This window comes from Manihot esculenta, chromosome 16 (assembly GCF_001659605.2).
Source record: "Manihot esculenta cultivar AM560-2 chromosome 16, M.esculenta_v8, whole genome shotgun sequence".
In the NCBI taxonomy this organism is placed as follows: domain Eukaryota; kingdom Viridiplantae; phylum Streptophyta; class Magnoliopsida; order Malpighiales; family Euphorbiaceae; genus Manihot; species Manihot esculenta.
Window position 1 is genome coordinate 29,460,036 of NC_035176.2, and position 18,400 is coordinate 29,478,435.

General features: G+C 33.2%; 3 protein-coding genes and 1 pseudogene across 5 annotated transcripts in view; 3 read left to right on the forward strand and 1 right to left on the reverse strand.

Annotated features, from left to right (window-relative positions):
- Positions 1–136: 136 nt before the first annotated feature.
- Positions 137–3,266, reverse strand: LOC110603674 (protein TIFY 3B). The gene is made up of 5 exons (XM_021741500.1): positions 2,916–3,266; positions 1,672–1,783; positions 1,376–1,583; positions 1,213–1,270; positions 137–699 (listed from the first exon to the last, which is right to left on the reverse strand). Exons 1-5 carry the CDS (start codon positions 3,062–3,064, stop codon positions 537–539), a joined length of 690 nt encoding a protein of 229 aa, XP_021597192.1. The 5' UTR covers positions 3,065–3,266; the 3' UTR covers positions 137–536.
- A 1,908-nt stretch (positions 3,267–5,174) lies between these two features.
- LOC110603289 lies at positions 5,175–9,147 on the forward strand (annotated as a pseudogene).
- Positions 9,148–12,119: 2,972 nt separating this feature from the next.
- Positions 12,120–13,084, forward strand: LOC122722118 (brassinosteroid-responsive RING protein 1-like). The gene has a single exon (XM_043951937.1). It carries the CDS (start codon positions 12,393–12,395, stop codon positions 12,903–12,905), a length of 513 nt encoding a protein of 170 aa, XP_043807872.1. The 5' UTR covers positions 12,120–12,392; the 3' UTR covers positions 12,906–13,084.
- A 313-nt stretch (positions 13,085–13,397) lies between these two features.
- Positions 13,398–18,400, forward strand: part of LOC110604138 (brefeldin A-inhibited guanine nucleotide-exchange protein 5) — a 30,763-nt gene continuing 25,760 nt past the window's right edge. Inside the window, exons 1-9 of one of the 3 annotated variants that reach the window (XM_021742250.2) lie at positions 13,398–13,558; positions 13,714–13,823; positions 14,382–14,457; positions 15,381–15,612; positions 15,811–15,932; positions 16,018–16,076; positions 17,461–17,518; positions 17,876–17,960; positions 18,078–18,284. In XM_021742250.2, coding sequence (XP_021597942.1) covers positions 13,721–13,823; positions 14,382–14,457; positions 15,381–15,612; positions 15,811–15,932; positions 16,018–16,076; positions 17,461–17,518; positions 17,876–17,960; positions 18,078–18,284 — 942 coding nt within the window. In that variant the 5' untranslated portion in view covers positions 13,398–13,558; positions 13,714–13,720. Of the gene's footprint in view, positions 13,559–13,713; positions 13,824–14,381; positions 14,458–15,380; positions 15,613–15,805; positions 15,933–16,017; positions 16,077–17,460; positions 17,519–17,875; positions 17,961–18,077; positions 18,285–18,400 lie in introns of those variants that run through there. The other 2 variants (XM_021742251.2, XM_021742252.2) reach the window with 2 other exon arrangements.

An 18,400-nucleotide genomic window follows, 5' to 3' on the forward strand; every position in this document is an offset into this window, starting at 1 on the left:
GTTTCTTCAAACATCTATCTAACCTGTGCAAGTGAGATGATTTAATGCTAACTATGGGGACAAAAAATTATTATATGCACAAGGCGCTTGGCTGCATCATGATGAGTAATATCAACTATCCAAACTATTGGCATGGTTTAACACAACACGCGAGAATGTATGACATTAGCATGCAATAAGTCTCTTAATGTTAAACGTTACACTTTAGACAGTCACACAACAAGCAGACGACACACATGTCCATCATATATCAATCGCTTGTGGCAGTTAACAGTAAAGCAAATAGTTGTTTTGGTAGCCCTGGTTCAGCAAGACATTTCAACCGCCTTCGGTTATGACTATGAGGCAACTATGTGAACAAATTCCCATTAGTTTCAATGAGAATTTGTTCCATTTACCACAGTATATCCAAAAGCAAGTCAAAACATCATCTTCCCAGCACACTACGAAATTTTGCTAGAACAGTACAAGCTAACAAATATAAGCTGATACAAGACTTTCCCTGTCCATGATACATCAGAAGCATTTGTGCATATTTACGCTACATTGGCAGCAACCTTTGGTTGAATTTCTTTTTCTGGTGCAAGAGGTTTCCCCAAGCAGCCTGCATCTGGTGAAACTTCAGCACTGAAATCAGGTTTTGTGGTTTCAGCCATTTTGGTTGCTGGTGGAGTGGGATATGGGCTTTTGCTGCACAGTCTGCAAGGGGAAAGCAAGTAAATAACAGCAGCTAACACAATGTAATTATGTATTATATAGATAAATGATAACACAAATCATGATATTAGTAATTTTTAGGATATCATGCTATGGAAACTTGGATTTTCATTTATCATCTTTGTTAATTATGGCACCATTCAGCATCAAGTTCCCATTTATCATCTTTGTTAATTATGGCACCATTCAGCATCAAGTTCCCAGGTTGCATTTACTAGTCTGAAGTCAAGTTCCAAAAGTTCCTAGAAGCCTGCATAAAGTTTTGTTGAATGATTTTGAAATTAGGATAAATCTGCATAACTTCACGTCTATAATCTATTTTCCCAGGATAACTGCACATTGCATGGGATTAAAGCTTTCAAGATATGTCCAATGAGGTGGACTCTTACATCCTTCCCAATCTGAAACGTAATCACTTATCTTAAGTTTTCTGTTTCAATTGCTGCAGTAGCATCAGACTCAGAGTAAGAGCATCCTAAGTGTGAGAGGAAGTACCTGTCACGTCGCTTCTCAAAAAATCGCTGAAGAGAATGTCTCCTTGCAATTGGTAATTCTGAACCAACAGAAAATTACAGCAGGAATAATTAAGCTATACATAATTATAGTCATCATAAGGAAAAGCACAAACATAAAAGACACTGTTTCATTCCTATATTACCAGCTTGCAATTTGCAAAGGGAGGAACCTTGATGCACTGGATAGGGCTGGGCTCTTGGTGAAGCCAAAGCACTTGTAGCACTTTGTAGTGAAGGAGACCTGGTAAGAACTGGCGTTCCACCAGCTGGAGAGCCAGAAACAGTCTTCTTCACCTCAGCAGGTTTAACAGCAGCTGCTGCTGCGGCTGCAATAAGCATAATTTCACGAGCCTAAGCACATCAGACATGGTGAAGGTGTTAGAATGAAATATATCCACAAAATTTACTTATTTCATGAAAGCTTCAGTAAAAGGCAAACCGTTTCTGCAGGAATTGCATCAAATACAAGAACACTTCCACCATAGAAGATGGTAAGTTGATCTGAGGCAGGGACTGCAGCATTTGGTCCAGATGTTGCCATAGCAGTAGGCCTAAAACAAATGTTAGTTGTTAGAGGGTACTTTTTTTGGGGGTGAATCGAACTTTTATTCGATTTTTTTGCTTTGAAAAGGAATTTGTATTCACTAAGATCTTAAATATCCACCTCCCCCAACCCAAACACATCGCAAATGGAAATACTTAAATGATCATGCAATAAATATTTTTCTTCATGACAATAAGACTGACAAGGGTGGATCAACCGGGATAGAGAAAGAAGACCATTATTGAGTACAACCCCTAGTTTTTGCTTTTCAAAAACTCCAAATACAATTAGCTATGCCAGCCTTCAGACTAAATAGGGATATAGGGATCGGAAGTTGGAAAAGTTAACTGTTTCATTAAATAATCATTCATTAACATCCTATACAATCTATGCTGCATTCGCAAACCAAAGGACTGATTTCCAATCTATCCATTATTTACATGATATTAACTAACAGTGCATATCCTAACTGACCACACTCCTCATTGAAGATGCGACTGTAAGTTCAAATTTCCCCTGCCACAACTACAGAAGTCAAAATTTTCAAAGAAAACCTGAGGAAAAAAATATTATTCGCCTAACCATATTCAGGAGCATCAGATGTGATCTACTGGTAATGGGTGATGGATGCAGCATTTACATTTAGGTAGGGACGAAAGTATAGGTTAACAAATAAAATCCAACTTTTAAAATTTTATTAAAACTCTAGGGGCTAAAATGGTAGTTCATTAAAACAAATCCATATTCAATATACTCCCACATAAAAATCAAAATTTCAGCCTGTCAGCGCCCTAGTTCCTTCATTGCAGTTAATTTCTTAACCTCAAAGTTGGATATTTCCATCCGAATTAAATTGACGAACAGCCAGCCAACAAGAAAGAAAATCTAACCTAGGATTTGCATTCCAATTACTTTTAGAACAAAACAAAGGGTCCTTGAAGACAATACAGTAGCATTCAATTCTTCACCACCTCCTTTTTCCATAATCATCACTTTTACCACTGAAAACCTCAAACCCACATCAGTTCTATCTTCTTCTCCTCTGCTTTTTGCAAATTCAAACAGATCCCATCTCCCCGTCCCCCTTTTCGTCTCTTTTAAGCTAACTACCCTAAAACAAAAAAGCCGTAGAATCTTACCTGGAGCTGTTGGTTCGGAGAAGAAGGAGAGATCCAGTGTCCCCATCAGCGCCGGTAGCAGCATCCATGACACTCTTATTAATGGAAACCTCTTGGCAATCCCCAGCTTTGGGCTTCACTTCATTGTAGGAATCAGCTTCAGCCTCCATTTGATCCAGATCGAGATCAATAACCCACCAAATTTCTTGCTTTTGTTTTTCTTGGGAAACACAAAAAACAGAGAATTTTATGACAAAGGAAGCAGCTTGACCTGACCTTTTCAGTATTTCTTAATCTTTTAATGGCGGAGCGGCCAGGCTAACTCAATATTTCTGTAATAAAGTATGAGTCAATCATCGTTTGGTGGTCACTGTTGTTTCTCCGCGGCTTCCACTCTTAAAACGTGTCATTTTAGCAAAATGATTTATTTTTTTTTCACTTATTTTTATTATTTCTCCATTTAATAATAAAAGAAGAGTATAAAAAATATTTTTCATAATATAATATATTTTATTTATATTTTTAAACAAATTATTTTAAATATTAATACTAAAAAATATAAATTAAATAATCATTTATTTAAATGTAACCGATAAATAAAAAAATATATTTTAAAAAGAAGATAAATGAAAAAGATATATTCAGAGACATTTTAAGGTTTTTTTTTCCTCTACTCTTTCATCCGTTTCCTATTTTCTTCTTATCCACAAATTATCCAACTCGGCCCCTCGTCGGTCTGCTCTGTTCCATTCAATTATTTTTCCCCCAATCTGTGAAATTCCGCACGTGTTCCTTTTCATATGGATAGACAAAATAGAGAATTATTGAGTCGGTGCATTTTTTTTAAAATGCATTTTTTTCCCATAATATATATATATTTAATTACTGAAATGAATTTAAATTATGAAATGAATTGAAATTGTCTGATTATGGTGAGATTTAGATTAGGAAACGAAATAGATTCAAATTAAATTGATAATTGAAAGAATTAAATGGTTTCAATTTATGAACCAGATTGTAATTAAATAGAAATCGAAACTAAAATTAAAATGGAAATGAAATGGCATGAAACACAATTTAAGATGAAGTTTTAGTTCAAAGCATGGTTATTAAAAATCAAATGATTTTGATTAAACCTGTCTGTGCCTAAACTCGACGACCCTAATTTGCATTAACGTCTTCTTCAGGGACCGGATCAGCTCAGCTGAGCAGGCCTATACGATTTGCCAACCCCGTTTTGGTCTGGTTTGCTTGCCGATATAAATTGGACCAAGTACCGGCCCAGAACAATTTAACGTCGTCGTTTCTGCTAGTGGATCGCGATCCGTCGTACCTAGAGGCAGTGCCAGTGGATCGCCCTCTGACACAGTGCCACTCCGTATCATCGTCTGCGATTTGTTTTTTTTTTTTTTTTTTTAAGAAAGGAGAAGTCCTCTCCCTGCTTGTTCAGAGCTGGAAAAATGACTCGGCCGTGGCGAAGATCTGAGTCCAGCAATGGCATTGGAGCCTCCGCCTTTCCAGGAAGCAGAACGCTGTGACGTCTGCAAATGCAGCTGCAGTACTTTCCGGCGAAGGGTAATGAGTCGTTTATTTAAACTCCGGAATTCAACAATCGATTTTTTTTAAATAACGAGGTCAATTTTTGTTGCATGTCATCCGTCGCTTCTTGGGTTGATAGGAATTGCTCGAGTTATATTTTTATTTTGATTCATTAAGGTTTTATTTTATTTATTTATTTCTCATGCAATCACAAGATTGAGATGAAATAGTTATGCTTGATGAGTTACAATGTTACCAGCATGGCAATAGCTTTTGAACTGGTTAAGTGTTAAGAAAATAATCCTTTGTAAAATTGTCTTGTCTCCAACATGGTAACATGTCCCCACCTTTTGCCAATGTTGTGTACAAGGTATTATTTATGGTTCTACCCTCTGCCAATGTTCCCAAGGTAACATGTCCCCACCTTTTGCCAATGTTGTGTACAAGGTATTATTTATGGTTCTACCCTCTGCCAATGTTCCCAAAACGTTGGCAAAGCTTTGAAGTTTGAACTGATGGGGTTCAATAGTTGGATTGGAGCATTTGCTTGTTTGATGTAGAATCGTTGAGGTTTTCAGTTACAATAATCTCGATAGTTGATACTAAAATAGCTTTTGCTAGGGCAATCTTTGGTTGCAAAACGGCAGGGGATGAAGTATGGAGTAAGAATCAAGGCCCCAGTAGGGAGGCACATGGAGCGTAGAGTATGCTAAAACGAAGGATATTGATCAAAAAGATTGAATGGGTGTTTTGGACTTGGCCTCCATTTGGTAATCGGCATTACACAGTTACTTCTCCAGGGATTATTTAAGGATATTTCTTCAAACAAAAATAAGCCATTTTTGTATATCTAGTTCTTTTTGGTGCATATGCTGTATTAATTCTTTGAGGACACATGAAGTTTTTGTTTTTCTTGCACTTCTTAAGACTATCAGTTATGCTACTACAATAATCTTACAGTTTTTTTCTTAAATCTAATTTGGTGGGTTATTTGGTTAGACATTTAAGTTTGTTATTTCGGCAACACTCTGATAGGCTTTAGAATTTTTGGTTTTCATCTAGCAAGAAGGCAGTTGTACGTTAACATTGCCATCTTATGTCACAAGTAACAGAAATGCACAAGAAAATCATAGTTGATGGTTAAACATCAATGTTGAGAAACTGGTCTAAAAGGATCTGTATTTTGTGTGCAGATTATTTTTTCCTGAAGGGAGATTGCTGATCTCTTGTTTTCTCTCTATCGCTTGATTCACTTCCTCTTGGACATTAGCTATGTGATATTCTAATTTTGAAGCATATGTTCATCTAAGAAGTTGTTGTCTTGGAGAACAACATGTATAACCATGATAGAGTGGATATATTTAATATATTAAGATGTAGTTCTTCTTTGGTTCTTAACTGTGAGGATATCTGTTGGCTCCTGGTAGCTTGGATTTTTTACAGGACTTGTCTTTCCTTGCTTTCTCTCCTTAAATGATCCTTTTGTCTCATTTTGCAGAATATGTGATTCTCTTGCATTTTGTTTTTACCAGGTCAGGAAAAGTTGATCCACAAGCTTGCTCAGATGGAGTTAATTCTGTAATAGATAAAGTTTCTGCATTAGACATTGGTATAGAAACAAATTCCAAAACAGAAACGGCAACCCAGTATCATTCTGTTAAGGTGTTATAGAGTGCAAATGTGGAATGCCTTTATACATTATGTGAAGCTCCAGCTCCTACCATAGATGCACCTCCCCTGCAAGTATGACACTTTCGATAGTTTTAGATGCATATATGCAGTCCATGATCGCAACATGTATGTTAGTTTCAGATGAAAACCCTTTTTGTCATTAGTTCTCAGATAAGACAAATTATTGGATGCTCCTGGTGTACCACCTCATATACTAAGTCAATAGTATTCAAACAAGTAACTAGAATAATTTAAAATTTAATAAATTTAAATTGGATCAAACTTCCATGTAAGCATGACTATTTAGTGGTAGTATAAGTTAAATGGGTAGTTTCAATTTTTTTTAATTACTTGTTACAATACTATAGGCTTGGTGTACTATCTTAGCATGATGAGGTGGTACACCTAGAGCACCCAATAATTTTTATTCAATTAGATGTCCAAGAAGACAAATTACCATTCCTAAGAACAGAGGTTACTTCAAACAACAAGACTAGGTATGTTCACTTTGGGTACTATGACCAATATAAAATAATATTTGTTGTAATTCCTCTTGATGTAGTATGTGTGCTGTCAAGTTTGATTATATGGCTTAAGTATTGAGATATGTAGTACATGGTTTACGGTATGAGACCTGCCCTTTTGACTCATATTTGATAGCATGTGCTGTGATTGTGTTATGACTGAGAAATGAGATTATGTAGTTACATATTAAATAGGAATTGAGAGTGAATTGTAAGTAAGAACCTCATTATACTTTGATTGCAATCAACCATCAAATCAACAATATAACATTTATTTTATGATTTATTGATTGTGATCAATTACAATGCCTTTCCTATTTATACAATTCACTCTCAATTCCTATTTCAATGTCAATATGTAAATGTTTCATCTCCCAATCCTTAAGTCTCACCAACTACTAAATCTTTATAACAGATTGATTGCTAAAGTTCACATGATCTGAACCTACCAAATGGGAGTATTCAATCTCATGGTGGTTTCCCCTCTGCTTTGAAAGTACTCTAGAATGCATGTTCCTCAGTTCCTGAATGGTATATTGCCTTGCAAAATGTAGGTTCTAGTCTTCTTTCAAATTCTACTTTTCTACAAAATGAATTTGAAACCGAAGTTAGGGTTGTTTTTCAGTAAAGATAAAAACCCAGAAGTGAGAATATTTTGAATTCTGCGTTGAGCTGGTCAGGGATAGGTTGATTCATTTTCCTTTGTCTTTTAGTTAACTATGCAGAGGGTTTAATCCCATTATTATCATATTTTATTTATTTATTTTTCACTTCACATTCTTCTTCTTCTTCCATTTGTATGAGGTGCATTTTGTCCTTTTTTTTTTCTTAAGGCATTTTGATATTTTGAAATTGTTTATGTTGTAGTTAGTTTTCTCCCTTTTTTAGATTGTAAGCGGTTGACTTGTAAGGTCAATTTACAGTTGTATCATCTTAAGTTAACTTTCTTGAATATTTATTAACTTGGCAAAATTTGCAGTTCTATTTTCAGTCATAGGTCTAATAATAAATGGTGGTATCGATAAACCTCATATCAGATGGGAGTATGAAATAAATGGGGAGGCATAATCCATCTAATGTTGAATTAATAACAAGGGTTCTAATTTTGCAAAACTATTTAACTTCTTGTTGCTTAGTTATTGACATTGTATTACTGCATTATGTGGATTGGTGCTTAGGATTTAAGGGAAGCCATAAAGAATGGAGACACTGCTGCAGTCTAGAAGCTACTCTGTGAGGTATATATATATACGATCATATCCTTTTTTTAAGGTTGGCTTTGGAAAACTAAATGCTGTCACTGGCACTATGTTAGTGTGTGGATGCAAATTATTGCGATGAGAAAGGACTGCCTGTATTACACTTGGTAAGTCTCTCTCTCTCTTGCGCGTGCGTGCCTATTTGTTTTGCATACACATAAACGTTTTTACATACATTGATGCAGTTCATTTTAGAAACCATGTTAAAACTATGATACTAATTAGAGGATTAACTGGGTCTAGGCTGCACTCTTTAGTCAAACTGATATAGCTTTTACGCTCATGGACTGGAGCAAGCCTGGCCTACAAAAATGCACAAGGTGAATCATATGTCCTGTTGTAAATGTCCTTTTCTTTGAATTGTTTGATTAGTTGAGGGAATCCATAATGATATGCTAGGCATTGATTTATGGAAACTTTGTTGAAATACTTTGAATATGTTCATAAATTTTTGCAACATAGCCAGGAAACTTTTGTTGAAATACTATGAATACGTTCATGATTTTGCAACATAGCTTGGACATATAAAATGGCCAGATAAAGTTAAGTTCTCTAAAAGCTTGAAGCGTACCTAGAAACCCTACCAAGTTGTCTTTTGTGGGGTCTGATGGAGTCTTTTTAGTTTTTGCACCTTTATTAAAGGATTGGACTCTTAAACATTTATGTCCGAACACCTGCCCTTCCCTGGCCATAAGCTCCAACCCCCTTTGCCTCCCTCATCTTCCCCCCAGCCAAAGAAAGTAAAAGAAGGGTCAAATTGCACTTTTTATCTTTTCTCTGAATAAGGTGGAAGTTAACGTTATAGCAAATGATAATGCTTCTCCTTTTATTTATTTATTTATCATAGTTAGAGTTCTGATCAACTTCCTCCTTTTTTAGGGGAAACTCCATTGGACTGTGCTCCTGCAACTTTGCAATATAAGAGGAGAAAGAAAAAGAAAATGGAAGAACATGGGCAGCAGGGCCCACATGCCACCATCTGAAAGTCCCTTTTTTTCCTTTTAACCTGAACACATGCAATGCAACTTGTCCATCTCTCAAGAAATCGCTTTTTAAAAAAAAAAAAAAATTAATCTCTGCATGGATTTGTATATTGTAAATTATGCATGGAGTGTGAAATAGATCTCTCTCTCTCTCTCTGCACACTTGGAGCATCTTTTGGATATAATAGCATTGTCTGTAGTAAGAAAATAAATCGTAATGTCTTTAATGCTAAATATTTTATGGCAGTGTTTATTGCTCAATGATATTCTTTCACCATGACTTTGCTTGCTTGCTTTTTTTCCTTTTCTTTTTCTTTCATTTGTTTGGTTGATTAAATTAGTTTAAACTTATAACTTTATAATTTTAAAGTTAATTTGAATGTCACTCTAAAACTAAAAAATGTTTAATAATTATTTCATGATTATTATGAGTTTAAATTTTGCTAATTTTATATAAAAAAAATACTTCTATTATACTTATTATTGAACAATGTAAAGACCTAAAATATAGAAGGATATGTTATAATTAGAATATATGAGGACTGATGTTGAGATCAAGAGGAAAGGGGTTTTATAGAGTATGTGTAAATTTAGTTTGAGGGGTCACATATTCTCTTTATTCTTTTTTTTTTTAATTTTTTTTAATTATTTAGTGACGCATAACTGTAGCCGTTAGCCGTTACAGTACCATCTGTTTTGTCACGTAGATTCATATGTACAGATGTATCCGTTTACCTCTTTTCGCCATGCGATCATTTAATTTTTTTCTTACGCATGTTTTAGTAGGGTCATGTCGTAGCCAAGCCTGCTATCCTATTCCATCACATCACAAGTACTAGACTCTCTGCTGGTGGATTCGAGTCTTGGATTAGTCCTGCTATTCTATCCCATCACATCACAAGTGCTAGATTATCTGTTGGTGGATTCGAGTATTGGGTCAGTTCGGTATGCTTTAATCGTGGGCTAGAGAGCGCGCTAATAGATCGGTCTGTTTAACGAGTTTTACTAGGTTTTGAGCCTGTTTTCCTTCTTTGGATTTTATTTCAGTCCGAATACTGAAAGTCTAACCGTCATTAAGAACTAAAATGAAAAAAAAAAAGAGTAAAAAGTAAATCATTTGAGAAGATGAGTGGTGAACTTTAACGTCCTGCAGTGTAATGGATGGAACATGAGGACTGCTAACTTAAGAGAGACACAACAGAGTATTATAAATATCTAAATTAATATGTATGTTTAAAAAATTTTAAATGCTAATTAATAAGAAAAAGGGGTGGGAGTGGTGGGATATGAGTAGGATGGTGGAATTTACAGGTGTAAGGGGGTCATTTCTCACGTATCCATGAAAAGCAAGTGAAAGCCCTCCCTTCGCTTTTCTTATCCACCTATATATCACCCAACTACTTTTTCTGTTTAACCTTTTTTCCCTTCCCGTTTACGAGAATTGCCCTTTTTCTCTTCCTGCTTTCTTGAGTTTTCTTACTTTCATACACATCTCACCTCAAAACCAATAGCCATCGCTACATTCCTAAGACCAAGTTTAGTAAACACTGATTTTAAAATTATATGATAAAACTGTAATATCACCTAAACATGCATAAGCAATTAAGAAAAAATATAAATTTTTTTATAGAATTTCATTCATTTTTATTTTGAAATTTATAATTTAATTTATTAAAATAATAATATTAATAAAAAAATAATTTTTAAATATCGTTATAAAATATTTACGTAGCAAATAAAATAATAATATTAATTATTTTTAAAATATTTTAAGAGTAAAAATATAAAAAAATTATGTAATTTGATTAATTTTTACTCGTGTTAAAAATTATATAATATTGATATAAATTAAATTACATGCTTTAAAATAAAAAATTAATAAAATTATATGATATTTTTTTTTATATTTTTCCATTAACTCTTTAAAAAAATATTACTTAGTTTTTAGCGTTTATTTATCTATTTAGAGGGTATATTATATTTATGTGTTTCACTATTATTAATTTGCCATTTTATATAAAATTACTTATATAAATCTGGGTTCTACATTATAATTACTCTTATTGTACCCTTATTTCATGAAAAATCTGTCCTTCAAGAGGTATAATGGGGAGAGATAGAGGAGCATAAACTTAATTGGGACGTTTAGGGTTTCAAGTTTTTGCAGTATATGGTTAAGGCTTTTTACGTACTAATATTATAAATTACACGTTATGTTTTGAATTTTAATATAATAAATCGATTCAAATTAGATATTATTAATATAGAAATCATTTTTATTATTCTTTTTAAATAGATAAATTATATTTTAATAATTAAATTTTAACATAATTAAAAAATTAAAGAAATCAATTTCTGTATTTTTAAAATTTTTTATAATTAATTTCTCATATTTATTATAATTTAAATATTTTAATTCTTTATTTTTTTAAAATAATACTTAAATTTCATTAACTTTTCTCTATAATATTTCATTTAATTAATTTTTAATAATTTTTATTTTTTAATTTTAAAATTTTTAAAAAATACTTATAATTTCAATTATTTTTAAGTAGTATCAAATAATTTTCAGTTATTTTTAAGTGATATCAAGTAATTTTTAAATAGATTGTAAATTTTTATAAAAATTATTTTATAAATAAATTTTACTTTTAAAAAAAGTTTGATTCTCCACTATTTTTAAATTAATATTTATAATAAATAAAAAAATTATAATTTTAAACGAATTAAATATAAAAAATCTAAAAATTTAAATTTAAAAATATAAAAATTAATTTATCAATTATAATAAAATTTAAGAACCATAATATAATTTATATAATATAAAATTTTTAAATGTATGGAAAAAAATTTAAGTGTTAATTAATGTATTTTAGACATTTAAATTCATTAACAAAATTATAAGTGGAAAGAATTTTAATTTAAACAAAATTTTTATATAATCAATTCATTAATTATTTTAATATTAAGAAATTAGAATATATTTTACTTTTATTTATAATTTATTTAATTATAAATATAAATAATAGCAAAAGAAAATAGTATGTCAGCATCTCTTTACTATTCTACTGTAACTTTCTATCTTTTTAAAGTTGAATATCTATTTTTAAAACGATTGTAAGTTACATAATAAACCATCGGAGTGAAGGAAGTTTTATAAAGTAAAGTAAATAATAAAAATTAAACTATGAAAACTTTATAATAGTTCAATTGTTAAACTTCAAAAACCTTAAAAAATCTTCATTCTAATCATAAAACATTATTCTAAAAATCCTTAATTTATCTCTTAAAACTTCTCCCCAAAGTGACCTAATCACCATATTCTCTTAGCAAACATGGACACCTAAGAAAGAACACAATCTTCACATCCTACCCTCTTCGCCTTTAAAAAGCACCCAAAATCCTCCATTGTTTCTCCCCCTTTCCCTCTTCTTCCTCTTTTGTCTTCCTTCTCTTGCGACAGAGTTTTTGGTTGCTGCTGCTGCTCCTGCGTTTTCTTCATAAATTTCTACTTTCTTTTCAATGGGTTTCTTTGTAGAAGATTCAGGTGTAATAGGAACCCATCTTCTGTACAAGGCAGCTCTTATTCTAGCAATCTTGAGATGGGCTTTGTCTTGGGCTCTCAAATTCAGAAACATAATCCATTTACCTTCCTCTTCCGCCGATTCTCTACACCAATCCCCTCCTCTCCCCTCTTCCCGGCGGATAATCGAAGGTCTGATCTTGACAACGTTCGGTGATATCACAGAGAGGTTTTCAGGAGCTTGTGAAACTTGTGCTGTTTGCTTGAGCCAGCTGAAAGAGCATGATGAGGTTAGGGAACTCAGAAACTGCTGCCACGTGTTCCATAAAGAATGCATTGATAGATGGGTTGATCATGATCACGACCATGATCATGATGATAATCATAAAACTTGTCCGCTATGTCGAGCCCCTTTGTTGACCCTTTCACAAAGCTCTGCTTGGATCAAGTCTGAGCCCAGTTGGGCTGTTGAGAGAATTCTGTACTTATTTGGAGACGATTTGCTTATGTAATAATAGCTGGGCAAGATTTAAAAAATATGCATTTATATAAATATTAAAATTTTAATTATTTTAATCATTGTATATTTATTTTCATGCATAATCAAAAGTTAAAAAGTCAATACCCATGTAATAAAAATTCAAAATTATTAATCCATTTGCTGTGTTTTCGGCCTTCTGTATGGCCTTTTCATGGCATTGTCAATGATAGTTTCTAATTAAAAAAAAATCTATCAAATATTTTATTCATTTTCTTTTTTCATGAATTAAATTTAAATTTGCAAAAATGTATAAAATGAACGTATTTTAGTAATTAACGGGATAAGTTGAGCCAGATATACGGTCCAATTAATGTGATAGCATATAATACTGAGCCGAATCTGACCCAAATTGATTAAAAAAAAAAAAAAGTATCCATTCCGCTAAAGCTCCATTTTGCTGCTGATTGGGCAAGGGGAGGACCCGGCCCATGATTTTAACAAACCTCATGTCGTTTTAGCCCGTTAAGCAGTAGCTTCTTTCTATCCTACGAAATCAAATCCGAGCATCGTCCGGGCTCCGCTCGACTTCCCTGTCGCAAAAGCACAGGGAGAGATCTACTCCAGTTGCTTGCTTCTCAATTTCCAGATCTCTACTCGTGAATTCTCCCTTTTATTCAAAGCAAGGTATCCATCATTTCCATTAGCTCGTCAGCTGTAACTGCCTCATGTTTGGATCTCCTTGGAGTCGCATTTGATCTTTGTTTTGCTTTGATTTTATCATTTTCGAGCTCAATTTGCTAAACTTAACTGTCCTGTGCGTGATTGTTTGATTCTTGCAGAATAGAAATGGCTGCGGGGGGTTTTGTGAACCGAGCATTTGAGTCAATGCTAAAGGAATGCTCGGGCAAGAAGTACCCCGATCTTCAAAAGGCTATTCAAACTTATATTGGTCAGTGCATGGATCTTAAGTTTGCGTTTCCTTTTGTATTTGGAGTTCAAATGCTAAGTTTGTTCTGTTAATTTCGTGTTTAGAAGTCAATTGTCCAACACCGTTTCTCTCATGCAGTCACATTACTGAATTGGGAATGAATAAATGACAACAATTAGTTCTTTAATGACAATGTCTATATAGATTGATCTGCATTTGTTTGTTGAAGCTTGAATGTGTTCATAATTTTGCTTTCACTGGTATTTAAAAGTTTCATTTTAGCATTTTTTGCTGGAAAAACAAGCATTGATTTACTACATTGCCGCTTAGTCTCTTTCTCTCTGGTGAACTTGAAATCGGTTAAGCTTTTGGATCAATACCCCCAACACTTGTTTTCATCTTTAGATTAAAATTGAGCTCGGTCAATCCCTGTGTTTTTCAGTATTCTTCCCTGTATTAGTTATCTATCTGTTATGTATTAACAGTTTCAAACTTGCTATTATTTTTCCTTAATATGACTATACTGATCATGCTGATTTCTTCAGTGTTTGTTTTATGTTATGTTTTTTTTCTTTTCAGATATCACCAAAGTATCAAATCAGCAATCTAAACCGGGCAAGACTAATCAAGCAGCACCATTGGCTGGAACTGAGGGGTCTGTGTTTGAATATTAATGCTTACTGACCAAATAAATAGAATATTTTATTAAGATTTTTAATTGTAGCCTATTTCCTTTATTTTCTTCATTATGCAACCAAATCTGCAATTTATATCAATTGTGGCTGGCCCTGGAAAAACCCTAGGATGAACATATTAATTTCAGAAAACCTTCACCTCAATGCTCTACCTCTTCTGCAACAATTACATCTTTTTTTAGTATATTTACATCTCTGTGGCCTGCACCAATTATACCTATTGTTAGACCTCTTACACCTTCCCATATGTATTACACAAGCTATACCATTTGCACAGGCTCTGTTTACCTCTACTTGCATCACTTGTGCCAACTGTATTTTAGATGTCCAATTGTTTGTTAAATATCTATAGGCAAATACACAACTTAGGACTCCTTTAGGCTGACCTAGAGTGGTATAAATGTTAAAGTTGGTATGTGTAATTTGATACAGTTATAATTGAGAATTTGAGTAAAGCTTTTGGATATATTTAGTTGTATTGTAACCCTTTCTATAACCTTTATATCATCTAACCTCTCTCTCTCTCTCTCTCTCTCTCTCTCTCTCTGTCTGTCTCTCTCTAAATACACACACACACACATATGTATTTATCCATGCATGCATGGAAGTGTATATGTATGTATGTATATTTATTTATGTATAGTTTGTCTTGCTACTAAAATTACTCTTGAACATTTAAAAAATCATATGATTTAGGTTGATATGATTATATCACATATCATTTTCCTACACTTTTTATCTTTATAAGCAATTATACACTCTCTGATGTCACTTTCTGAAAGCTGAGCTGCAATAATATAAGTTAGGTGATTGTCCATGGTTGGTTTTTAGATTCTCTTAGATGTACTCTTATATCAGTTTTCTGAATATTCTTGCTTCGCAGTTTGCTTGAAGGGGCAGCAAAAACTGGAAAGCAATCAGATCAGCTAAAAAATACTTCTGATGAGGCACCTGATGGAAAGCCAGTGGGCCATAGTGGAAATATCACTGTTGCATTAGCAAATGCTGGGTGCACGTTAGATGAAGCTGAAGTAGAGATTGTTTTGAATCCATTCCGTCTTGCATTTGAGACAAAGAATTTAAAAATCATTGAACCCGCTTTGGATTGTCTTCATGTATGTCAACTTCTATGATATGTATTCTCTGATATATACTTCCAGAATTTTACTTTTTTACTTATTGGACTTCTGTGAGGTCCTTTCATTGTATCAAGAAAATCTCAAGCTTTTCTGTGCTGTGAAATACTTGCATATGTTGTTGCTGTTGCATGGTCAAAGCTAACTTATTTTTTTTACAAATTCTATTAAGTGCAGAAACTCATTGCTTATGATCACTTAGAGGGAGATCCTGGTTTAGAAGGTGGTAAAAATGTCTCACTGTTCACTGACATTCTGAACATGATTTGCAGTTGTGTTGATAATTCATCACCTGACAGGTATGTATGTGTGAATATTTTTATTGTACTATTTCCTTGATATGCTTTCTTGATATGCATTACATCCTTTAATGGTCACATACAGTACAATTTTGCAAGTGTTAAAGGTACTTCTGACAGCAGTAGCATCTGCAAAATTTAGAGGTATGTTGCTTATGGAAAAAACTGAATCATTTTTAAATATCACTTTGCTTTTGAAAAGGTGTTCAGTTTGTTTGGCTGTCTGTGTGTGTATCTGTACAACATTAAAAATGCATAGGTATTGGGGAGGAGTTGTGATTCACAATAGGTTTTGGTTTAGATGAGCTTTATGATGGATTACTGTTTGATAAACTAGGGATCTAGGCTTGATTAACGATGAATACCTTTGGCATTTGGGATTCAAATGCAGTTGGTAACTGGATTGCACTTTTTCTGGGACAGCCAAGGTGTTTAGGGGTTTAAAGTTTGTTTGGATGGCTGATTAAGGAGGAAATTTGTTAGCAGACCCTTGCTAATATACAAGAGATTCACACATGGATAAAGAAAAATATTGAAATGCAAGACCAGGTCAAAGCCACTAAACATGGCAGTTGAGAAATTCTTGTTTTTCTTGCAACATGATTGAGTTGCTGCAAGGTTGTGGATTAAATTCTGCCATGTTCTTCACTTAGTTAGTTGTTTTTTCCGTGTTTCTCACTTAAGTAGTGGTCTTTTCTAATTCCTTAATTATAGGAGGGTGTTCATCCATGTTGAGTTTAAGATTTTTAGCTTCATTGTTTGTAGCAAGAGGTTATCTCTTCGCTTTAGTATTTAAGTTCAACAAATCAATAAAAGAGACATGTCGAAAATTGTCAAAAATTGTTGAGTACTAAAACTTAAGAGATTTTCAAGTTCTCTCTTAATGAATTTGTACAACCTTCGTCATAGATCAAAAAAGAAACAGTCACTTTCTTCATCCATTGATCCATTAATTTCTCAACCTCGTCCCATAACTCGATCCCATTTCTAAGGACCCTAACAAAATTATTGAAAAGGACTTATGCATTTCAAGGTTTCAAACTTCAACAATACAGTGGTTAGTTTGATGGCACAAACACAAGAAGGAAACTCAGATATTTGGAGGACAAAAAGGGGAGGAAAAAGAATGCTGGTCAGCTAGTTTATACCTGCAGAATAAGCTTGAGTGAAAAGTTTTGATGATAATCTAATCTAATTCTTGAAGCATAGTAGGTATAGATAAACTTGACTAAAGTTATTTAGTTGAATTTTTCTGGTCTATGGAAAGCAGAATGGTTGTGCTGTGCCACCTTTGCTATTCATGCCAATTAATTTTGCAGTATCTTATGGCTTAATTAGTTAATTCTATTTAACCTTATTTAATCAGACATTACATCTGTTAAATATGCTTGCCTATGCACACACAGATGGCGTGCCTGCAAAGTGCAAACACACATGATATTTGTTTGTTGGCTACGTGTTTATTGTATAATTTTTTTTCTATACAATTCCTTGAATTACACTGATGAAAAACTTGTCTTAAGTGCAGTACATGGGGAACCTTTGCTAGGAGTAATCAGAGTATGCTACAATATTGTCTTGCACAGGTTCTTATTATATTGCTGTCTGAACAGTTACATAATACTCTCTCCGTCCCATTATTTTTGTCCACTTTGCTTTTTCACACATGTTAAGAAAGACAATTTTTTTTATTAACTTTTCAATTATACTCATCTTAAAAATATTAAATTTTATTAAATGGTAAAAGATGTTTTGAGAAGTTTCTTGGGAATAAGATAAAATTAAATAGGGTTATAATAGTCAATTTATATATTATTACAGTGTAAAAAAGAAAAGTGGATAATAATTTTGGAACAACCAAAAAAGAAAGATGGTAAAAAATTATGGGACGGAGGGAGGATCAACTTGGAGTAGCACTCATGATTTATAGTTTGGATGTGTAGCAAGAGCCCCATAAATCAAGCAACATCAAAGGCAATGTTAACGCAGATGATCAGCATTGTATTCCGGAAAATGGAAACTGATCCTGTATGGAAAAAAAAGTTTCTTGTAATTTTATATATCTAGATGTATACTTTGTAAGATAAGGAGAGAAAAATTAACCTTTTCCTGTTTGTAACTAATAAAGCCTATAATGCCTGACAGCAAACTCAGGTTTCTACTTCATCTAGTTCTGCTGTAAATGTAGAAGCCACTTCAGAGGAGAAATCAAATGCAAAAGTTGAAGAAACTCTGACTATGGACCAAAATGAGGAAGGAATGACTTTGGGAGACGCTCATGACAAGATGAAAGAGACATCGCTTGCATCTGTTGAGGAACTCCTAAATCTTGCTGGTGCTGCTGATATCAAGGTGTATCTTTTCATCTGTTATCTTATTCATTGGTGTTTGTTAAAGGAATTGAAAAGATTAAAAATAAAAAAAATCCTTTTATGCTTTATGCATGATTAATGCCTTTTATTATTATT